The following is a 25,059-nucleotide window of genomic DNA, read 5'->3' as shown; positions in this document are numbered from 1 at the left end:
TTCCTCCAGAACCTCTTGTTGAGGTTTTGGCTGCACTTTTCCCCACGCTTGTTCCTCTTTGCACACCCTATCTGTGGCCCCACGAAGATGCAAGACCTCCTCGTCAACCTCCTCCTGGCTCTGGACAAATTTCCATCTATAATACCAGGAGGAGGATGTTGGATGAGAGGCCCCGCAGTCGCAGAGCACCCCATTTCCGTTCCTCCCTAGTTTCATGCAACCAGGCAGAGTTCCACTGGAGTAGTGGGCACTGTCTGGGGTTCTCTGCTCGGTGTCCCATCTGGTCTCCTCATTTTGAACCTCTCTGACCCTCCCTCCAGTCCCTGTTTTTCATTAGTTGTCCCCTGTAATCAGTTGGTCTCTGGGTCCAGTGGTCCCTCCCACTAGGCTTGGGGATGGGCCTTTTAGCAGTGGGTGGGCTTGTGCCCACCCACTTCCCAGATTTTCCAATAAGATCCAGCTACAAGGCCCGATGCATGAGTGACAGCTTTAGTACCGACTTTTTTATACACTCGGAGTTAGGCACGGTCCATGGACTTGGGTTACAGACAGCTTAAACCATTCATTTAGAAAACACTTTTTTGTCTATGTATTTTTAGCTCTTGGGGATGTTGGTCTGTAAGGGTAGCAATTTTTCAAAAACTGTGAGCAAAAAATGACAAAATACTATAAAATTAAATTACCAACACGTAAACATCAATGTGTGATATCAGGACTAGAAAATAAAGCAAATACAGTAAATCTGTGTACATATTTTAGTGGATTAGATGTATAATACAGGTGGATGACTGTCCTATACTATGTCTTATTTGCTACACTTAATGCATCACATTTTACAGACCACAATGAATTGTGCTCCTGTATTAATTACATTTTAAGTGATTTCCTAAGCTTTGGACCATTTAAATATCTGACTCTGTTGCAGAGACAGTGAATTAGAATTTCACACAGTGACTGCTATGTGAAAGAATTTAAATAATAAGCAAAAGCTCTCCATTTTCAGTGTTCTTTCAGCCATTTATTTCTATTAGTATTGAAGTAGGTTTTTTTTCAATATGCAAACATTCCTAGCAAAGGCAAAAGCAAGTTGGAGAGTAGGCAAACTTGTATAGAAGAGATGTATATGATTACAAAATTTCTCAGGATATGTATGTTAAACTTCCAACGTTGGCTTCAAAAGAAATCATCCTTGATATAAAAGAAAATCACTGCAGCATCCTAAAGCAAGAGCATACAATACTATGGAAACACTTTTATTAGATGGAAATTGTAGGATGTATTCTGGGTTGTTACATTAGATTACTGTACTTTTTAATAAAGGATGGTGTTCTAGACCCTAGCATAATAAAAGAACATTAAGGATCTGAGGTAAACCTACAAACACAAAGGTAATTCTGAATAAAGCGTGATATTTTGGTATAAAACATTGTCTTTATTTATCTCAACAAGTTAGGCCTAGATATTGCTTCATTGAGGTGATTTATGGATGCAATGTTGCAATTGCTGTGAATTTCTGTGCTGTTTCTAATCTTTGGACCCACATCTGAACTTTACAACATTTTGAGGATTTTCTTGTGCAATAGTTAATATAATAAGTTAAAACAGTTTTATTCATAAGGCTGTAGGAAATCAACAGTACTCTTGAAGACAGCACTGTCTATTAAAAAATTGGAAAAGGTGCATTATAATAGAGCTGGTTATTTTGTGAAAATGGATTTTTTTAATGTCAGTTTTGTTAGTTTTTTGGGGGTTTCTTAAACCAACAACCTGGGCACAGATAAAATTTTTGGTTTTACTGAAAATGTTTGCACAACCAGACAATCTTTTCCAGCATTTCTTGTGTTAATAATACCTAGCCTTTCCTCAGTAGAGTGCTTTACAAAGGAAATCAGTATTAGTATTCCCATTTTATAGTTGGGGAAACTGAGGCACAGAAGTGCAATGGCATGCCCATGGTCACTCAGCAGACCACTGCACTGGAGTTCATTTTTGCAGAGATGGACTCCAGGCAAAACTCTAGATCCAAACACCCTGAAATCTGTGCTGTGGATCTGACATTCTTTGCTGGCCAGGTCCAGCAAACCCTCACACACATGAGCAATGTTACTCACGTGTGTACATATCTGCTGGATGAAGCCCCAAAATCCAGGTTGTAAAATGTTCCTCTTACCTTCACTCTCAAGCTTTTGAGTTTTAGGATCCAGATAGCCACCTTTTGTGGCTCTAATTTTCATTGTTCTTCTTTTTTAGCTCAGCAGCAAGAAAGGAGAAGGGAGCAGGTGCAGGAAACAGGGTAGAACAGTAAGACCCCTTCAAGACAGGAAAATATTCTCAAGCATGGGAAGAAAAAGAAACAGGCTGCTATATGGAACTAGTGCCTGCAATGGGGGACCAAAATCCATTCCAAACAGTGCTTCAGCTGCTTTATCTGTACACCTCATTTGTTTTCATAATATGAGAAATTGACACATTGTGTTGCATTAAGGATAAGAATCTCATTATTAGTCCCTGTGGTTTGCATGGACCTGCTCTCCTATGTACTGTAATTGGTCAGGTTACAATGCTGGACAGTCAGGCTCCAAGCACATCATCAAACTGGTATATGGTTCTTATTGTCCTGGAGCACAGATTCTCTACTCACCCTTCACTGACACAGATGTTGAACTCACTGCAGGAGCTGCCAAATAAATTCAATGCTGGTTGAGTCAGATCTGGGGAGCAGCTGTGTTTGACACTTCGGGCAGCACAAGACCCTTTCCAACCCCAAAAGGTCCTTATGATTAAGACACACACACTTCCCGAGTGTCCCTAATAAAGAAAGAGGCAGTAACCTAAACAGCGAGAAAGAAGGGCACAAGTAGGAGCTAGAATCCAGGAGAGTTACTGTCTCACTTCAGAGGTTTTGAGAGGAGACAGCTGGATCTCACTGTGTCTTGATTCACTAATGACAGCTGCACTTCATTGCTCATAGAGGGACCTGAACAGAAAGGTCAGTTCTTAAAGAAGAGAATTGCCAGGAGCCTAGCTCTGCATTTTCCCCAGGAGCTTGGAAGTTTACCAGTGTTGTATCTGAAAATCCAGGTTATTTCTGTTTACTTTGATTTATCTGAGTAACCAGCTTCTGAGTCAGAATTCGAACCACTGAGTCCTATGTTGAGATAATAACAAACCCAATAAATGAGGTCCCTTGAAGGAGGAGGCCTGACTATTGGTTCAGGGGAGCTGCTAGTGATTGTGCAGGAGACTGGAACTAAGGTCCAGCAATACACCCCATCATAAATATAAAGGGAAGGATAACCACCTTTCTGTATACAGTGCTATAAAATCCATCCTGGCCAGAAGCAAAATCCTTTCACCTGTAAAGGGTTAAGAAGCTAAGATAACCTCGCTGACACCTGACCAAAATGACCAATGAGAGGACAAGATACTGTCAAATCTGGAGGGGGGTGGAAAAGGCTTTTGTCTGTCTGTGTGATACCTTTGCCGGGAACAGATCAAGGATGCAAGGCCTCCAACTCCTGTAAAGTTAGTAAGTAATCTAGCTAGAAAATGCGTTAGGTTTTCTTTGTTTTGGCTTAAAGAAAAGGAGTACTTGTGGCACCTTAGAGACTAACAAATTTATTTGAGCATAAACTTTCGTGAGCTACAGCTCACTTCATCGGTGCATCCGATGAAGGTCCCCACATCTGTACCGCAGAGTTCAGAGTGGGGAAGGAACCCTGACACACCTGTTATCAAACACCGTGAAAAAGCCTAGGGTACGGCCACAGTCTCAGATTCCATGAGGTTCAGACAGAGCTCAGGTGAGTTAGAGATGAAAGAGTTTTGAAAAGGATAAATCCTCAAGTTTCAGGACTTAAACCCAATAAGGATTTGCTCTGCTTTGGAGTCAGCACCAGAGTCTTTTGTCTCGTAGGACTTCCCGTTTCTGTCCTAGAAGATGGAGATGCTGGAGCAGCAGACTGCAGCATGCTTAAATTATTATTATTTATTATTTTTATTATGGTAGGACCAAGAGGCTCCAACTGAGATTAATGTCCCGATGTGCTAGTGCAGTAGTCACCAACCTGTGGCTCGCGATGGACTGGTCGATTGTCAGGGGCTCCACGATCGACCAGTCCGTCAAGATCTAGGGTTGCCAGCCCTCCTGCAGCCAGCTGCTAACAGTCCGGCAGCGCAGCAGGGCTAAGGCAGGCTACCTGCCTGCCCTGGGCCCCCGCCGCTCCCAGAAGTGGCCAGCTTGACCGGCGGCAGCTCCAGAGGGGGAGGGGAGGGCCTGGTGGCTCTGCACGCTGCCCCCATCCACGGGCACTGCCCCCGCAGCTCCCATGGGCCGTGGTTCCCCATTCCCGGCCAATGGGAGCTGCAGGGGCAGTGCCTGCAGACAGAGGCCACCTGCCCTTCCCCCACGCCCCAGGAGCCACTGCCGGTCATGCTGGCTGCTCCCGGGAGCCGCACAGGGTCCGGGCACGTAGGGAGCCTGCCTTAGCCCCGCTGCGCTGCTGCCCAGACACCACCTGAGGTAAGCAGCGCCTGGCTGGAGCCTGCACCCCCTCCTGCACCCCAACCCCCTACCCCAGCGCTAAGCACCCCCCAGAGCCAAACTCCCTCCCAGAACTGCACCCCCACCCCCTCCTTCACTCCAACCCCTGCCCCAGTACTGACACCCCCCAGACCCAAACTCCCATTCAGAGCCTGCACCCTGAACCCCCTCCTGCACCCCAATCCCCTGCCCCAGGCTCAGCCTGGAGCCCCTCACATACACCAAACCTCTTGGCCCCAGCCTAGCGTCTGCACCCCCTCCTGCACTCCAACTCACTGCCCCAGCCTGATGAAAGTGAGGAAAGGTGGGGGAGAGCGAGCGACGGAGGGAGGGGGAATGGAGTGAGTGGGGCAGGGCCTCGGAGAAGGGGCAGGGCAGGGGCATGTCCTCAGGGCAGGGGCAGAGCAAGTGTGTTTGGATTTGTGTTATTACTGTTATTTCTACATTTTCTTTGCAATAGATCCTGGGTTACATTTAAATTAAAAAAGTGATCTTGTGCTTAAAACGGTTGGAGACCACTGTGCTAATGTAACACACACAGCTCTTGGGTATGGTGCTCTGTCCTATCTAGTGGCACCTAGACCACTTAGAGAGAGATTAATGAGTCTGCTACAGCCTTAGCTAAGGGCCATGTGGCTTTTAGCTCATGCAATAGAGGCTCATGCACTAAACTCCAGAGGCCCCAGGTTCAATCCCACCTGCTGACAACCAGGGTCTGTCAGTGTTACAAGTTGGAGCTCATTTGGGATTTCAACTGGGAAGTCTCTGAAGCTCAGGATACACTTCGTCAGCTAGGGGAATTATGTAACCCACACACCTCCTGAGTGTGATATTCTATCCCTCAAGTGGCACCAAGACCACTTACAGATTAATGAGTCTGCTCTACTGCCTTAGCTAAGGGCCACATGGCTTTTAGCACATGCAGTAGAGGCTCATGCATTTAGCTCTGGAGGTCCCATATTTGATCCTGCCAACCGATGACCGAGTTACACTAGGCATTGTTCCAGCACAGAAAGGGTCAGGCCCCGCCCCAAAGAACTTACAGTTTAAATAGACAAAGTAAATATTATCATCCCTATTTAGCAATTGGAGAGCTGAGTCAGAAAAAAATTAAGTGACTTACCCAAGGTCACACACAGAGTCTGTGGCCGAGACCAGGTCTCCTAAGATCCAATCCGGTGTCTTAACCACAAAGCCATTCTTCCTCTCTTAAGAGCTGTTGTCTATGCTGTTTGATCAGTGCACATTGCTTTCAGCATTTATCCTTTATCCTTTCTAATTACCATATCCCTATTAAGTTTCCTGTAGATGATGTAAAACGTCAGGTTAAAAAACACCTGAACGCATGTCAAGAAAATACCACCGCTTTTCTGAAAGCTTACTGTAAAATAAATAAATAAAGCAGTACTAAGAAAAATTACCAGAGATGTCATGAAAAGTTAGCTTTAGGCCAGAGAAATGTTACTTTTCATTTCTGTACAGTACACGAGAATATTTTGTGGCCTAACAATGCATGAATAATGTTTTATTAAAATGTATATCTTTAAAGCTGTATTTTATCAGGTTCCTCAAGGCTCAGCATAAAAACGGTTTAACAAGTTTGACACATGCTGATTTAGCATTTATACCACGTACTGAATCCGCTGCTTTGTGAGGGGAAAATAGGCCAGCTTTCAAAATACAAACACTGTGAAATATTCAAAGTGAAACAAAACAAAAGGGAGAGTCCAGAGAACCAAAAAAACCAAGCCATTGTCATTCCAAAATGTTGTGTGGGTTGCCAGAAAAGGGCTTTGGACTAACTTGGAGGATTGATTGCATTAACTTTTGCAGCAGCTATTGTCTTGGGATCCAAGTACTGTGATAAAAAATGCGCATGCAGAGCCAGATCCAAAGCCCAGTGGAAACAAGAGGATTTCTCCCATGGTTTAGAGTGGTCACTGGATCAGGCCCTCACAGGGCCACTTTACTGCTCACAGCAATACATTTTTGCAAAAAAAGAAAGCAAACCAAACATCTGAAAAGCGGCAACAGATAAATGAGCCTCATATTGTGGTCACACACTAGGTCAGTAGCAGAGCCAACAATAGAATCCTGATTCTCAATTTAGCACGCTATCCACTAGAGCCAGTGTTTCTCAGCTCCCAATCCGTGGACTGGTGCCAGTCCCCAATAATCCCTGACACAGTTTAGGAAGGCAGCAAGGCGATCCATGGTATCAAAAGATTGAAATGCACTGCACTAGACCACACCTTTAGCTGTCTTAATGCCACGGAACAGGCTTTGACACACATACTATCAAAGGCAAGGAGTTCCATAATGGCAGCTCTCTTCGTGAAAAAGCTCTGTATTCATCCTGGAATTCGGTCAAACCACAGAAAGAGTATTCCAGCAGATCTGAGTAAAGTCTCACAGGTAGATGCATCTGAGGTGCATTTGGGGCCTTTAATGATGGTCAGCAATATCTTGAATGATGAAAACCTATGTCACAAACTCATTTGTGGTCTAGTGGATAGGGCAGTAGAAGAGAAGTCAGGAAACTTGGCTTCTATTCCCTGCCCTGCTACTGATCTATTGTTTGACCTTGGGCAAGTCACTTAGCCTGTGTTTCATCTCTCACCTTCTTTCTTTCATGTTTATTTAGAGCATACAGGAGAGGGGCAGTGCCTAGCACAAAGGGGGCCCAATCTTGAATGAGATCTCAAGACACTACTGTAATATAAATAGTATTACTAATACTTGAGATGGAGCTAATCAAACTACAGGGTGCAACCATGTTAGGGCTTTAAAATATGTTTGCACGAGCTTTTCATACAGTTTAAGGGCTCATAGTCAAAAGAAGAAAGAAAAGCCTTCTCAAAGCGGGCCCATGTATATAAATCATCGAGAAAGCACTTTATAATCTCCTTTTTTATTATATTTGTATGTATTATTTGTATTACCATAGCACTCGAGGAGCCTCAGTCATGGATAGGTCCAAATTCACGGTCCATTTTGGTCAATTTCACGGTCATAGGATTTTAAAAATTGTAAATTTCATGATTTCAGATATTTAAATCTGAAATTTCATGGTGTTGTAACTATAGAGATACTGACCCAAAACGGGACTATGGGGGGGTCACAAGGTTATTGTATGGGGGTCACGGTATTGCCAACCTTACTTCTGTGTTGCTGCTGGCAGCGGAGCTGTCTTCAGAGCTGGGCGACCAGAAAGCAGTGGCTGCTGGCCAGGTGCCCAGCTCTGAAGGCAGTGCCACTGCCAGCAGCAGCGCAGAAGTAAGGATGGCATGGTATGGTATTGCCACCCTTACTTCTGTGCTGCTCCTGGTTGGGGTGCTGCCTTTAGAGCTGGGTGCCTGGCCAACAACTGCCACTCTCTGGCCACCCCGCTCTGAAGGCAGTGCAGAAGTAAGGGTTGCAATATCATGACGCCCCTACAATAACCTTGCAACCCCCCATAATTCCCTTTTGGGTCGGGACCCCCAGTTTGAGAAACTGGTGAAATCTGAGGGTAAAAGTACACAAAAGACCAGATTTCGCAGTCCGTGACACGTTTTTCATGGTCCTGAATTTGGTAGGGCCTTAATCATGTACCAAGACCCCATTATGCTAGATATTGTACTCATAGTAAGTAAACATTCAGTGGTATAATAAAACAGTAGTGGTATACTTCAAATTCTGCCCTTTTCTTGGGGAATCTCTGGGAATTAAGATGTCTCATAATGTCCTCTAGTATCTTAAACAACTTTAAAGAGTTAAACACATACAGTAGAGCCTCAGAGTTATGAACACCTCAGGAATGGAGGTTGTTCATAACTCTGAAATGTTCATAACTCTGAACAAAATGTTATGGTTGTTCTTTCAAAAGTTTACAACTGAACATTGACTTAATACAGATTTGAAATTTTACTAGGCAGGAGAAAAATGCTGCTTTTAACCATCTTAATTTAAATGAAACAAGCACAGAAACAGTTTCCTTTCCCTGTCATATCTTTTTTAAAAACTTTTCTTTTTTTTTAGTACTTTACATTTAACACTATACTGTGTTTTCTTTTTCTTTCTTTTTGTTTTTTTCTTTTTTGATCTCTGCAGCAGCCTGGTTGCAGTTTCAAATAAGGTGTGTGGTTGAGTTTGTAACTCTGAGCTTCTACTGTAAGTGTCTTTTCAGCTCAGATTAGGGGTGTATGTAAATGGGCTACTTAAACATCAGTAGAGGGCAAGCCTCAATTTACCTGTTTAAATGACACGTTGTACGGCTCGTAGGCCACATCCTTTCAGAATATTCATGTGAGCTTTCCCACTGACTAACTCCAGGAGTGTGTGTGTAAGCAGCTCTAGGTTACCACCAGAAAAATATCATAGGTCAAAAAATAGTGGAAGTATTATTATACGGACATATACCTATCCTCTAAGAGTTAATGTGCATCCTCATCTGCAATGATCCCAAACGATCAATATGAGTCTGTATGTTAAAACCCTAACTTCCGTCAATTATCCATTTTGAGCTTTTAAGCTCCACTTTTTACTGTAAAGCTTCACTCTTCCTACATCTCTGCCAAGATGGAGATAGGAGGAACTTGCCTCTAATATGACCAATTTTTGGACCTCTACTTCTCAATCCTTTGAACAGTAGTGACCTGATCTGCATAATAGTGTCTCAACGTGCATGTTGAAGATGTGGTTGCTGATTCGTGATGTCTGTAATTTTGTGTTGTGTCTCTGACAGTTTAGACCAGAGTGGGTTTTCGAGGTTTCTCTGTTTTCCTTACTTTAAGATGCCTCAATTTCATAGTCCTTTGATGCTGAGAGAATTTCAATCATCCCGTAAGTGATTAAAATATTTTGGATTTAGATTGAGTTTCCCTGCCAAAACTCTTTCCAAGCTTGAACAGATGCACAAAGAGCTCCTAGGTATCACTTCACCTTCCAGCTGTTTAAGTGGATGCAGACACCCTGCATAACAATTCAGGAGCAGGAAGCAATGGTAAAAATCCAGTTGAAACTTCCATAGTATAATTTCTTTTAAACACAAACCTTCACAAAGCAGCATAATAGAGTGGAGTCACATGAAGCATACAGCATGTTTTTGATGAAACCAACACTCCTTAAGTGAAAGATCTACCAGGAACAAAAGACTATGGGGAGTATATGCCAGAAATTCTGTAATTTACTTTTCAGCTTTGTGAAAGCATTCTTTGTTCTGTTGAAAAGAGAGTGCTTTGTAGTTTTAGCCAATAGTTTTTATCGTAACTCTCTCATCTACTGTAAGTCTTTCCTTAGCAGTCTACATTGGCAAAATAATAAAATAAAAAGCAGGGTGAGAGGGCAGCGTTTCTTGCGATAGCAGGTGTGGCAATGTTTACTGAAATTCAGAGTAGCAGCCGTGTTAGTCTGTATTCGCAAAAAGAAAAGGAATACTTGTGGCACCTAATAAATTTGTTAGTCTCTAAGGTGCCACAAGTACTCCTTTTCTTTTTACTGAAATTGTAAACCATTTTGTCTGTTTTCAAATCATCTCTCTCTAGTGTGGAACAGCTTCACGGTCTATTGAAGATAGCACAACTCTGTAGAACGGCTGCCAAAATGTATCCACCTTTTTTTTTTTTAATTGCCAGATGATTCAAAAGTAGATTTGAAAAATGCTGAATGTCACCTAGAAACAATTTAGGGAAGAAGATAAGTTTGGAAAAAAAATCTGAAAGTTGGCCAAATTTTTAGCTTTGCTGTAAGGGAGTAGATAAGGAGATAAGATTCCTGGGGCCCTGTTTTTCAGAAGGGCTTTGACAATCTAGCAGGACTAATCTGGTAAATGAGAAAATTGTCTCCAGATATATAGTGCAAATCCTATCAGCCCTGCAGATCTGACATTCCGGACATTAAGGCAGCCAGTTTTTTCAGTTACTTCCACAGGAGATTTCAGCTTTTACTTTAGTTTAGAACAGCTCCATTATTTTCTTCAGGTGGCATGTGCACAGGATAGCCCTTTTTCATCTTCAGAGAACTTCAAAGCCCTATGAACTCTGTGGCACAAAAGGCGCAAATTTCACAGCAACAATCCTTAAATTCCAGAGCAAGGACTCCTAAATTATGCTGTAGTGTTAATTGATTCTGTTGCATCTGATGAAGTGAGCTGTAGCTCACGAAAGCTTATGCCCAAATAAATTTGTTAGTCTCTAAGGTGCCACAAGTCCTCCTTTTCTTCTTTGCGAATACAGACTAACTCGGCTGCTACTCTGAAACTTGATTCTGTTGAGATCCTTCATTTCCCATTTTTCCACCCCACACAAACTATGGCCCATAGTTGAAAATGCTCATTGACATAAAGTTCCTTGATGTATGTTTGACAATTATGTTTGAGAATGGGATTTTTCCTGCTAAGCTTTCCAGATGGCGCATCTGACTTCTGCAGGATTCAAATTCCACAGTGAGGCCTGGTTCCTTTTCTCCATGTGTGAGGGAAAGGGGGAGCTTGTACCCAGTGTCTGATTTATCACCCCAGCTCTCTGAGCCTCAGTGGCTGCACTGTTCTTTAGGGATACCAGTTCACACTTCTGCCTCTGTCCTCCCCTCCCCCACTTCCTGACTCTAAACTGGACTCCGGCTCTTGCTCCCTGAGCCCTGCTCAGGGGATCACTGTCATCCAATGAACACCTCCTTGTGAGGAAAACTGGAGAGCAAGAGGAGAGCAGATCCTGGCAGGGTATTGAGACATGGCAGTGGCAGCTATCAGGCTGCATGCTTAGTATTCTTGAAAATAAGACCAGTTATTTAGGAGCTGAAAAATGGATTAATTCAAGGTTCCTGGGGTTTTTTAATCTTGGACTAAGGACTTTTTTGGCTCTGGTCTCCTGGTTGGTGCTGGTCTTCAACTACACTATGAAACAAGCATATAAGAATCACTATTGTACCACGGTAGAACAGAGCTCTCAGAAAGCCAGTCCTCCCTTGTAAAGCTGGGTTTAACCAATGAGAGTTGGGCCTCGAACTCAGGGTATGTCTTCAAAGTAGAATTAGCCTGGGTGATCTACACCGAGGCTGAGCAGCTGGGTTAGCCTTGCCCAGGTGTGGCCAGGCAATCTGTAAAGCCATACCCAAGTTACTGGGTCTTCACTGCACTCCCTCATGTTCACTGCTAGAACATATTGCATGGTTCTCTGTGCTATGGTAAGCTGAGCAGCTCTGTGATTCTTTCCAGTGAATTGTGGGACCACTTGTCTGTTCTTCTGGGCACCCGGAGAGAATTGTGGGAAGTATGGGAAGACTATCAGCCCTCAGTGGGTTTAGCCTGCATCCTCACTGCAAAGGGAGTGGATTATAAGCCTAAGTGGAACTCAAGTTCCAACCCACCCACCTAGCTAGGCCAATTAGCTTGGGTGTAAAGCACCAGTAAACTGGGTGAGTGGTTTTCTGTGTGGACAGTGGAGTTAGGTACAACACTCAGATAAGAGCTCATGCTAACTCTGCAGTGAAGACAGATCCTTAGCTGTTTGGGCAACAATTTATGTCTAGTGAACATACAGGTTTAATTCTGAAACCTCCTCAATTGTTTTAATTTTTAATCATGATGTGTATATGGGAGGTCATTGATAATGTCTTGGATTTTTTTTTTATAGATTACAAGTCCCAGATTTTCCATGCTGGTAGCAGCTATCTATCTAAAGATATTACACCATACAGGCTATATGAATTTTATTACAGTGAGAGGGGACACAGATGGTATTTCAGTTTATTTGCACCTCAAAGAACCTTTAGTTTCTATGTAAATGTCACATTTTGTTATTTTGGGAAAGAGAGAGTGCCACAAAATTATCAACTTTGGTAGCTTTCACTCAGTGAAAGGTTTCAGAGAAGCAGCTGTGTTAGTCTGTATCCGCAAAAAGAAAAGGAGTACTTGTGGCACCTTAGAGACTAACAAATTTATTTGAGCATAAGCTTTCCGGAGCTTTCGAAGTGAGCTGTAGCTCACGAAAGCTTATGCTCAAATAAATTTGTTAGTCTCTAAGGTGCCACAAGTACTCCTTTTCTTTTTTCAGTGAAGGGTGTTTTACATTATTCTAGGTTTCCACTGTTTTTGTGAATGAGTGTTATCCGTCCTTCCCAGATAGGGAAATGGGTCACCAGAGATATGACATGACTTGCTTAAAGTTATGCAGGGAGTTTGTGGTAGGAACTGAACCAAGATAACCTGTCTAGAGCCTTACTTAACCAGCAGCCATCCTTTCCATTCAACACCTATAATGGATAGAGGTGCATATTTCAAGGAACTGATTTGAAAGCACGGAGTAATATGCACTAAAATATTATGCCATTTGGACACCACATAATTTAATTCGTCTTTCCTGAGCTCAGATTTATATTTTAATAGCTCATGCGATGGAAGTCTCCTTCTTAGCATATGAATGCAGCTGCGTGGTTTGAAAACATGACATTCACACCAAAGTGATGGTTAAGGTCATTATCTAAGTTTTTTATTTCCTGGGTGACATAATGGAGGCCGCCTGAACAATGAGCTTTTCATTGGCTATTCATAAGGCCCTCTGGGCATACACTGTGTGACCTGACACGAAATGGATGGAAATGAAAAGACAGAACAATATGCAGCTTTGGCATCTCTTTCCAATGTGGCAGCGGAGGGGTTAACAGCTGCTATGTTTTTGAGTGTTCCAAAATTGACCCCTGACTCCCCTGAATGGAATAAAAAGAAACAGATTGCGGGGTGCGACCAGCCCTTTCTGAAAATGCTTGACAAATACAAGGAGCCTTTATTTTCTCCATTCTTTCTTTCTTTCTTTTGAGTTGGGAAGGGGAAACCCATGTATTGGAAGCCTCAGAAGTTCTTTTCCTCTGCCAAAGCCACAAAATTAAATCACTTTCTTCTTGGCCAATAGCATGGGATTCAAATGTTTGGTACATAGACTGCACATGGTGAGCTGCAAATATTTAGGGGGCGTTAAGGTGACTGTCTTTTCAGAGACACTGCAAAGGTTTCTGTGATGATAAAGTATGCTGTAAAAGTTACTCTCTGCTAGGTGAATAGGCATAAAACCACATCTTTGTTCATAAGCTTTTTATTGTGCCAGTTCTCATCATGAGCAAAACCTGAAAGTACTTGAAATTCCATTAAAATCACATTCACATATAAAAATGCCATCTCCTTGAAAGTTTGTCTCTGTAGACTTTGTTAAAGTGAAAAGTCAATATGTATGAGACACATTTATGTAATTTAAGATGAATGGTTAACTGTTAAAGTGCAGGTCTCACACAATTATGCTGGCTGCTGATCTAAGAAATGAAACACTTAACTCTGGAACTGTTGGTTGAAGTCAGCTTCTGAGTTGTTTTGTGTGATAAGATGCACTGAAATTCAGATGATTTGGCTATAGAGTATCTGTGGGTATAAGTGATCACTAATTGTCTTATTGGTGCTCAGCCACAGTAAATAATCCGACCCTGAAAGCGGAAACTGTCTTTAGAATTTACTGAATTCTTGTATTTGGATAACGCTGCTTTTTTTGAAATTCTTCCATATTCGTAAAAACAAAAGGAGTACTTGTGGCACCTTAGAGACTAACAAATTTATTTGAGCATACAGCTGTAGCTCAAATAAATTTGTTAGTCTCTAAGTGCCACAAGCACTCCTTTTCTTTTTGCGAATACAGACTAACACGGCTGCTACTCTGAAACCTTCCATATTTGAGCGTATCCTTGTGCACCTCTTAAGCTTACGGCTTCCAGTTGTGGTGAAAGCAAATTGTGTGTTTAACTGAGTGAACCTGGAATTGTTTTTAAGATTCTGAATGCACTCAGACAGCTATTAATATTGGTGTGTTTTGGTTGCAACAGAATGATTAAAAACTGGGCAGGGTTTTATCACTCAAGTGGGCCAAGAACAAGTGCCTGGGTTCCCAAGTTTAAGCAATGTTTTGCCAATGATAAAACATTTGTCTGGTCAAGAGCAAAGGAAAATGCATTTTCAATTAGTCATGACATTGCTTAAAAGAAGAGGCATTAGGCGCTGTGGGGAGAAGATGGGGGTTAGTAAGATGGGAGAGGAGAGACAGCAGGAAGCAGACATAAGAAGAGCCTTTATCAGACCACAACAGACCACAGCTGAGTTTGAAGCCATTCTTGAATAGAGATAAGCTTTTGTTTAGCAGTTGGCTCCCTTGGGAGAGAGGAGGTTTAATAGTAAAAGGAGACCTGTGTTTCTTCCAAATAACTTAATATTTCTGTGTGCGTGGAGGGACGTGCTTATAGGATGGAGTGGGGCTCTGGGAGGATGCTAGAAGTGCATATACTCCTCCCAACTGCTGCTTTATAAGCAGATTATTGGTCTCCCTGGCTGAAAATGATTCCTTTGGAGGACTTTCCGACTCCCTCAAATCTCTTGGACAAGATGCCACCCCTGCAAAAGAATTAAATAACTGAACAAAATTTGCTCTACTTTCCTCTCTGACACGGTTAAAACCTCAGCTCAACAGGCTTCTGATGTACAATCGTCTGGAGAAAAAAAAATCACATTGTGACACAAAGCCAGCCTGAGATATGCTCAGTGGCTATCGTGATTTATTAAAAAAAAAAATTGTTAACACTGTGTCCTGTACTTGACCTGCAAATGCTTGTACTAACTGATCTAGGACTTTTTTGACTGCTCACAGTGTAGCCAGCTGTCTAAACGAGAGATGGTTATTTTGTTAAGAGGATTGTGTGTGTGTGTGTGTGTGTGTGTGTGTGTGTGTGTGTGTGTTATTTTGAGGGTTTTTTTTAAAAAAAAAGTCTAACTGAGGAAAATCTTGGATGCAGTATGTGTGCATATTAATCATATGAATGGAAATGTGTGACTCTCTAATTGATGGTGCTTCAGTACACATTACAACAAGACAGACCTGAATTGTATGATAAGTAGGCTGGAATTCTTTAACGGGTAGAGGAAACTTTCAGCTCCATTGCCTCCTGGCTAACTGTAGTAAATTTACTTAGTAATATTTTACAGATGTCTTCGTCATTGCCATTTCTTGGCAAACCAGCTAAAGTTCTTCCAATTAAAAAAAAAAGCAGCTTTGAGGGGTAAAGTCAGAAACTACAACAGCAAAACAATTTGGCTAAAAGGGGCAACTGTGAAAGCATGAAAAGCAAGTAATCAAGTGCTTTTTGGTTTGGTTTGTATTCCCTCCCACAGCTAAATATGTTACATAAACTACATGAGTCTGTTTTGGAAAATCCATTGCCTGTTGCAAGTTTCTCTATGCTAAACTTAACCTTCTACATTTTATTTTTAGAAAGCTTATAGTTGCTTTATTCAGTGCTGTGGAGAAGTTGAAAAAATGTCAGCCAGGTCAGGAGAAAGAAGCAATTGGCTTTATTTCCAGAGGGGTAAAGTCAGGCAGAAATAATAATAATAAAACATGTAAATAATTCTGACGGGGAGAGAACTATCTATCTTTATTGTAAATGTGTTCTTTTAAAGGAGAACCATTGGAAAAGAGTAGTGGGGTGCTTTCTGAGGGAAAGCCAAAAATTGTGCAAAAATGAATGCACATAAATCATAAAGTATACTTACTAGAAATAAAATTCTTGACAAGGAGCTAGATTTTGAACTCTGCCACAGCTGAAGCTTTGTAGACTAGTGAAATCAGTTGGGTCTAGGTTTGAGTTCTCTGCAGATTTTAATACTGACATGCTGTGTGACTTTGGGCAAGTCACTTAGCTATTGTGGGCCTCAGTTTCCCCATCTGTAAAAATGGGGCATAGTGATACTTGCACTCCTTTGTGTATAGCTCTTTGAGGAAACATGCTTGATAACAAAGTGCCTTTAGAGTGTGATTTGGCTCAGGCCCATCTCTATTATGTGTATTTCAAGTAATAAAAGCGTTATATCCCTAAAACAGAATATAAAAAGAGAACAGCTCTCACTCCTCCCAGCCTAGGCTGTGCAACGCTGGTCATTTTCAACACGCAAAGGCTGGTGGTATGGTTGCAACAGACTTAAAACAGAGGAAGCTTGAGACGATGGGACATCTTATTTTATTTTTCATGTGTTAAAACATAGCTTCAGTTTTGCACTTTTGATCTTGGTAATTAACATGAATTAAACAGTGAGAGGTTTGTGTGGGATAAGATGTAAATCTGGCTTTAAAACAAATGACATATCTGGAAGTGAGTGAAGAGAGAAGGACACATATTCATTGTCTATATTTTAACAAGACACTCCCACTAAACTTTTCTGCTCGGTCACGGGTTTCTGTTCTTTCAGCAAGAAGGAAAGACTGGAATCTGTTCATTTGTTTCCCCCATTTAAACATAAAGGTTTTCTCATCACCATAGCCAAGGAAGAATACAACAAGTGGCAAATGAACTTAAACTAGGCACCCTTCATTGCAAATCTCTCTACATGGCCCCCAGTACTGTGATAGCTGAGCTCTTCACACTCTTCAATGTAGTTGTCATAACACCCCTGTGAGGTAAGGAAATGCTATTATCCCCATTGTACGGATGGGGAACTGAGACAGAAAGAGACAAAGTAACTGACACAAGGTAGTCTATAACAGAGCATAGAATTGAACCAGAGTCTTCCAAGTCCCAGATTAGAGCCCTAACTACAGGACCATCATTCTCAGCACTGGTCTTCCCTTCAAATCATGGTGTGAGCACATACGAGCATAAGACTGGCTAGACTGGGTCAGACCAACATTCATCTTCTGACATTGGGCAGTGCCAAATATTTCAGAGGCAATTATTGATATCTATCCCTTGTCACCCAGTCCCAGCTTCTGACAGTCAGAAGTTTAGGGACACCCAGAGCATCCTAGCTAATAGCCATTGATGGACCTGCCCTCCATGAACTTATCTACTTCTTCTTTGAACCCAGTTATACTTTTGGCCTTCACAACATCCCCTGGCAACGCACAAGTCAATTGTGTGTTGTGTGAAGGAGTACTTCCTTTTGTTTGTTTTAAACTTGCTGCCTATTAATTTCATTGGGTGACCCCTGGTTCTTGTGTTATGAGAAGGAATAAATAACACCTCCCTAGTCACTTCCTCCACACCAGTCACGATTTTATCGACCTCTCTCATATCCCCCCTTAGGTGCCTCTTTTCAAAGCTGAGCAGTCCCAGTCTTTAATCTCTCCTCATTCGGAAGGTATTTCCATGCCCCTCATCATTTTTGTTGCCCATCACTGTATTTTTTTCCAATTGTAATATATCTTTTTTTTTTTAGATGGGGAGACCAGAACTGTATGCATTGTTCAAGGGGTGGGCATACGATATGGTGACATTATGATATTTTCTGTCTTATCTATTCCTTTCTTAGTGGTTTCCAATACTCTGTTCACTTTTTTGACTGCCACTGCACATTGAGCAAATGTTTTCAGAGAGCTATCCACACTGACTACAAGATTTCTTTCTTCAGTGGTAACAGCTAATTTAGACCCCATCCTTTTGTATGTATAGCTGATAGTATGTTTTCCAATGTGAGTTACTTCGCATTTTTCAACATTGAATTTCATCTCCCATTTTGTTACCCAGTTCCTCTGTTTTGTGAGACCCTTTTGTAACTTTTTGCAGTCAGATTTGGACTTAGCTATCTTGAGTAATTTTGTACCAGCTGCAAATTTTTCCCTTTCCTCCAGATCACTTATGAATATGTTGAAAGCGCTGATCCCCCTACAGATCATTGAGGGACCTTGCTATTTAACTCTTTCCACTGTGAAAACTGACCATTTATTCCTACCGTTTGTTTCCTTTCTTTAACCAATTACTGGTCCATGAGAGGATCTTCCCTCTTATCCCATGACTGTTTACTTTGCTTAAGAGCAGGGACGTTGTCAAAGCTTCTGAAAGTCCAAGTTCACTATATCAACTGTATCACCCTTGTCCACATGCCTGTTGACCTCCTGAAAGAATTCTAATAGATTGGTGAGGCATGATTTCCTTTTACAAAAGCTGGGTTGACTCTTCCCCAACATATTGGGTTCATCTACGTGTCTGATCATTCTGTTCTTTACTGGAGTTTCAACAGTGAGGAACAGTTCAGAGGAAGGATGGTCCTGAAGTTAGGGTACTAGCTTGGGACTTGCGAGACTAGGGTTCAACTTCCTGCTCTGTTACAGACTTCCTGGGTGACCTTGGATACGCTCTCCCTTCCAAAGATTTGCTTTGAAGATGCTTGTTTTAATATTAATAAGGAGGTGTGTTATACCAATAAAATAAAAACCGGCAGGATCTTATTAAAGGGGAAAAGGCCAAATGCCACATATATTGTGAATACAGAAAGAATCATAGTAAGCAGTTAGTTATAGCTATAACATTCCATTCAATTTCATATTTATTCACACATTCATTCATACACACACACACACACAGGTTCTGCAAGGTTATTATCATAGTTACCAGCCTTAGAGTTGCTCATGCCAAGCCACTGGCCAGGTGGCCTGGACATGAGGAAGGAGCAGGGCCTTGTCAGATGCTCATCTGACGCTCCTGGAAGTTGGTTTGCAGAATCAGACCCCAAAGTTCTCACTTTCTAGAGTCCATTTTTATAGGAATTTCTTCCTATGCCAGTCTATGGGAATTGCTTCATCATGCTGTTGCTGAATCAATCAGCAGATGGCGCATTCCTGATAGCTCCATGCTGCCAGATGTTACCTTGTTCTTTGGTTCTCCCATTCTTGAGGCTGTTGGGTGGATTCCAGTCTGCCTTCTGGGGGTCCTCTGGTTATTTCCACTTGATGCCTTCTTCAGCCAATGAACACTGGATTCTTAGGCTGGCACCTCCCTGATCACTCAGTTATTAAACACACCAAGCATCCATCCACATACATCCTCTATCTCTATTTTAATCACAATTGTTAACAAAGCCAGATGAATACAACAAAAGGACGGGGAGTCTCTGGGTGCTGTTTCTGTTATTACAGAGTATTGCTTTGAGTCTCTCTCTGTGTGAGTAGTTGTTGTCACAAAGAATTGGTTTGAGAACAGACTTTGTCTTAGAATGTACTAACGCAATTAGCAGCTTGCAAGTTTCACACATAGAGAGAGAGAAACAGTACCAAAAACCAAGAGACCTCTTAATAGTAATATCCTGAAATTTAAACTATGGGGAATCAAACTCATTTGTGATTTTAATACAGAACTTCTTTAATTTGATCCAACAGGTGGGCTCCCAGGAACTTCTTCCATCCATCCAATCAGTGGACACGAAGGGGAGAGGACAATCATTTTTATAATGCCTTTCTTTGAATGGAGGACATTAAAAGGAGAAAAACTTAAAACAGACACATTTAAGTGCAGTGGAACCAGTGCTAAAAATTTTAATCAAAAGTACAAAGGAAACAACCCCTTAGGTTTTTTATTACACATTGGCCCAGAGCACCGTAGTTACAATACTAAACATTGTAATGATCTGGAGAATGCTGTAGTAGTGGTGTTTTTTTCTTTTTTAGAAGCAACAAAAAGAAGAAATGGATCTGAAAGAATTAAACAGATGCCTTTTCCCCTTTCAAGCTTCTGTGGAGATCATCCCAAGTTTGCTTTTTATTCTACAAAAACAGCAGCCTTGTCAGAAATCAGGCTGCTTTGAATTGTAGCTTAAATTAACAAATATGTTGGAGGTTTAAAAAACAAAACTAAGCCAAATTTGTAAAGCTTCTGAACAGCTTGAAGGGGGAGGGAGAAAAGTCCCTGCTTTAAAGTGTCAGAAAATCTAAACTGCCTAAAATAAGGGGGAAAGCAGAGACACTAAACAATCTTAAGAAGAAATACACAGAAGGAGAAGACTGCATGCAGCTTGCAGTAATCTGTAAATGATTGCTGGCAAAGTCTAGAGGCTTCAAGCTTGATCTGTGTTTGTTCCAAAAGAAAGCCAAGGAGGACGGTGTTAATAAAGAGAGATTTAACTGAGAGCAATTCTTGGAATAAAGTGGGCTACAAAAAGGTCAAATTTGATCAGTTGGAGCAGATTACAAGGGCTTTAAAAGATAGTGGTGGAGAAATGAAACTGGGACCGTGAAGCAATATAGCACAAGATTGATTTTGGGGGTGGAGAGAAGCTGGGACAAGTGCTTATCAGCTTGAGAAGTAGAAAGAGCTGTGCTAGGGTTGTTTTCATTCCCACGCTGAGTAGAGTACTCTGTTGCTTTTTGTGGTTAGCCTTCTCTGCAGTGTTTTTATTATTATTATTTAAATACAATGGTTTCTATAATCTCTGAACTGGATCCACTGAAAGGCTGGAAAGTTTTAAGGTAGGCCTATGTTTTCTTCCTTTTGGTACAGTGGTTCACCCCCAAATTAACTGAAACTTGAGTTGTAATTGAAATGTGAGCCCTGGGCTTAAGTAACAGAGGAGTTTCTAGTAATTAGATCCCTTTAAGATACAGAAACCCTTTAAGCAGATGTTTAGAGAGACTCCAGGGAGCATTTAAAATATACTTCTCCGTGTTACAGTGCAGCAAGGAAGTACTGATCATTTTTTTTAAAAATGGAGATTACTCTGTAAATTAAATTTAATAGTAAGTCTAACACCAGTTGATACTGCAAGAGAATTAACTCTTTCCTTGCACTGTATTGCTTCCTAGAGGAACATTTAGGAAACTTCTGAATCGTTAAAGAGGGGGTAAGAGCTGATCAGTAAAGGATGAATATTCTTTTAGGGAAAAGAAACAGAAATGTGCTGTTGTTGTATTTTGGGCCGTTGAATTTTTAGGTCGTCTGTTGTTTCTCTAATGCATACATTTGAAAATTGCTAGAGATTGTTGCTTTATCCCTGAAATGTATTTTAAAATAATAGTGAAAGACAGAGAAAATTTAAGTGCTAAAAGTGACTAAGATTGTATTCGACCTGATGCAGAGGTTGCAAAAAATTTATCTGAAAACTCTGAGGCACTAACTGATCAGGCTTACTGAAATTCTAACTGCATGTCTTGTCCGTTAAGAGTATTGAATTATAAAAGTTGGAAGATAAAATTACAGTAACTTATTTTTTTAGAAAATAGTTGGTGATATCAGACTAAATTAAATCTGACTGACAAGTTTGTTTCCTAACTTTTGTACACTCTCCCAATACACAGAGGTAGCACATAACACTTTTGGATGTGTGCCACATATATAAAAGGAGCACAGCACAGATATGTTTAACAGTCAGGTATATTTTATCTTTTTGGCATATACATTTTAAAGTGCTTAGATATGTATGTTCATGTTTTGAATTTCATATTCTGCAGCTTAAAATAGAACATCACTAATCTATCTTAAATGTATTGCTTCCCTGAATCTTTTCTCTCATATTTGCAAGGTGTTGTGCATTATCAAAAACAAAATGTTTCTTTGGCCCTCATCTGGATCTGGGGCTATAGGGCATAGCTGAATTTACAGCAAGCTTGCTTTTCTAACATCTGGGATTGTCAGTATTTATTTGGAAAGCTTCGACTTATCTTTCCCATAAGAAAAATGCCACAATTCCTTTAAAAAAAATTTTTTTTTAATTCAGCGTAATTGTCTGCTTGCTTACAGCAATAGTAATACTGGATATACAATGTGCATAAAAATAAGAAAATATGTTATGGTGTAGCATAAAGGTTTTAATGGCATGGGTTTTGGACGACCATGTTACTTGCAAGTGAATGAAACAATGAGTGATTTTTTGCAAGACATCCCAAATGAGTGCCAGTAAAATATTTGTTATAACACTGTAGCATCTGTATATGTCACGTGAATTACAGGAAAGCTCTTTCAGGAAAGTTTCAGAGAGTAAATTTTATTGGGACTACTTTCGTATCCCTATGCTAGTAAAGCCAGATTATACTGGGTTTGCACTGAACTGGGCCATGAGACAATGGACTTAAGCACAGAGAGAATGCCACTGACCTAGGCCTGAAGCATGCCTGATGAGTGGAAGAAACATTTCTTTGACTTGTTGTTGTTGTTGTTGTTGTTGTTTTTAAATGGTGACTGTTTGCAGCTGCCCGGTGCTTTGGAAAGTTTGCCTAAGTTCCAGGGCAGGTGAGAGGGTCAAAGGCTCATGATAATTTATATTAGGGTTGTGCAACTTCTCATATGGATATCACCTGTAATTTTGATTGTGGTGCATGTATATGCTAAAATTATTTTCCAAACAGAGAAGACACAACTAAAGATGACCCAGATAGGTAACTTTGTATGCTGCATCCCTTTAGCGGAGGGATAAAATGATAAAGCTTATTAGTTACATGTTTATTTCTCGGTTAGTCCTACTTGATTAAGTTTAACATACTACATCCATCTTTCGTTTCCCCTGACAGTTCAGCCTGTCATCTTCCTCATATCAATTTCCAACTTAAGCTTCCGTGTCCTTCCCGCTCAACATTTAAGTCTCTCCTTTCATATAGCTGCGAAGTCATTGTGGTACCCAGAGAAATAAGTCTTCGGGACAGATTTAAATGTGGCGAGGGGAGTGACTTCTGAGACCAGCACATCATTACCTTCTATGAGCAAAAGTAGCATGCAGGAAAATACACAGTTATGGAAGAAACAGACCAACAGGGCAATAAAGCCAGCATTGGTTGAGAGTGGCAGAGACAATATAATAAGACAGAAGGAAGGGAAAGAGTTAGGGCCTTCAAGAATTTTCTGCAAGCCTTCAGCTTTACAAGGTGAAGCCAAAAGAGCTAGTAGAGAGATTCAAAGAGGTAGGTACCTGTCTATATACACATGTAGACACTGAATGAATGCCTTCTGCTCTGTATGGACCAACTGAACTTGGATCCACCTTTTTGGCCTTCTCTTCACTATGAATAAGAGCAGTGTCCTTAATTTATTAGATTATTTTGAGGTGAAATCCTAGAGAAGACAAGGCAAGTGAGCAATCTGAATTAAAGCCTATACGAGAGCCTTGTCTTTGACACATGTGAAAACTACAAAATGCCTTGAATTCCACAGGATGTTAACGAGAGTTAGTTCAAGTTCAGAATATACTTGTGTTCAGAGTGAAGACGAGGCTTTGATGTGATTTGTAACCTTTTTCAATCTTTCCTGCAGGACTGAACCCCCTTTTTCCCCCCTAAAGCAGCCGAACCCCACCCATCACAATTTAAACGGTGGTGAAGACCTATTTTGCCAAAAGGCTTTTCCCTCCACACATTGTCCAAATCTCATTGTAAATAAGGTTCAGGGATAAAGTTCTTAAAACTTACGAAAATTTACATTTGGGTAGTGAGAGACCAGGAGAAAGCATGATTCCAGTCTGTTGTTCGGTTATTTGTGAGTGCAACACCAACAATTCCCTGTAGTATTTTTCCCCCCAGGTTAATTGCCCGCATATTAAGATAGGTCTCGTTGCTGCATGGTGTTCTGCTTATAGAATGGGAAAAGAGGGTTGGACTGTGGTATGTTTGATTGCCAGTTTCAGTTGCTGGCATGGGATTTTCCTGGATTTTGTTTTCTTTACCATTTAACTGAAACAGCACCAGTATTACTGTGTGATATGTACTTTACCTAATAATCTGCCAGAATGAAACCTCCTGTATACAAATAAGTAATAAACAGAGATAACTTTGATTAATGGGGAATGGATGGTAGTTACTGATTATTTTACTTCTGCCACTGTATCTCATTGGTACTAATGAGCATGGTTGCAAGGGCTGCTGTACCCTATCGAGGATGTAGATAGACCATTTCAATACTATATGGTCACCCAATATGTAACAGCTTTTGGAAAAGAATTTTACAAGCTATATTTTACTCTGAGGCCTTAGGGAACCTCTTCCAACCCCCTTTAAGAGGCCTGACTGTGAAACACAATCCTGGATTCCGTCACTACTCTGAAATATAGATAATGGAATTTGGATGTTAATATAGAATCCAATTTCCCTTGTAATAGCCACAATATGTTTGTTAGGGGAAAAATAAATATGTGAGGAGAAGGCGTGTACATTTTGATGATGACTGAAAACACATTGAGGAAATTGCTTTCCAGTTAACTCATTCAAAAATACAGATCATATAGTACACTAAAGTCAAGGGAGGCCAGTGAAGGTCAGAGTTGGTTACACAAATGATTGATGCTGGGATGAAGTTAGAATTTATGCACAAGAGTTCTCTGAGGCTTCATTCTTTTAAAAAGTAGGGTTAGCAAAATACAAGTGGGTTTCTTCTCTGTAACCCTTCTGCCAGGTTGATCTGGCAGCAACCAGGGCCGGGTTCAATATCTAGGGGCTCCTTTCAACAATACAACACAGAACTGGCTCAAGCCAATTAAAATGGATAGTATATGCATCAAGGGTAAAGACTAAGATCCTTACTATGTGTAAGTATGGTTCCTTTATCCATCTGGAGGTGGAAGGTGGGGTCTGTATTCACTTCACATAGCTGACATGTTTCTCCAAATGCTTTCCCCTAAATTCACAGTGGAAAATACTGGCAAGGTAGTTTGAGTTAGTGTTCCCATGTTTAGGTTCTGGTTACATGCAAAGCCAAGATATGCAGGGGTTGAAGTAAAAACAGAATAGAGTATTTCAAAGAATATTAAGTGCAAAATAGTACAC

General features: G+C 41.1%; 1 protein-coding gene across 14 annotated transcripts in view; it reads left to right on the top strand.

Annotated features, from left to right (window-relative positions):
• The window catches only part of CELF2 (CUGBP Elav-like family member 2), a 549,658-nt gene that overhangs the window by 74,628 nt on the left and 449,971 nt on the right, over positions 1–25,059 (top strand). For 2 of the 14 annotated variants that reach the window (XM_043498679.1, XM_043498670.1), the window contains exon 1: positions 20,376–20,784. The exons of 1 other annotated variant lie outside the window; for it this stretch is intronic. In XM_043498679.1, coding sequence (XP_043354614.1) covers positions 20,732–20,784 — 53 coding nt within the window. In that variant the 5' untranslated portion in view covers positions 20,376–20,731. Of the gene's footprint in view, positions 1–20,366; positions 20,785–25,059 lie in introns of those variants that run through there. 11 more of the 14 variants (XM_043498751.1, XM_043498720.1, XM_043498655.1 and 8 more) reach the window with 10 other exon arrangements.

The sequence above is a fragment of the Dermochelys coriacea genome, chromosome 1 (genome assembly GCF_009764565.3).
Source record: "Dermochelys coriacea isolate rDerCor1 chromosome 1, rDerCor1.pri.v4, whole genome shotgun sequence".
NCBI classification, from domain to species: domain Eukaryota; kingdom Metazoa; phylum Chordata; order Testudines; family Dermochelyidae; genus Dermochelys; species Dermochelys coriacea.
This window is presented reverse-complemented; position numbering and strand designations above follow the sequence as displayed.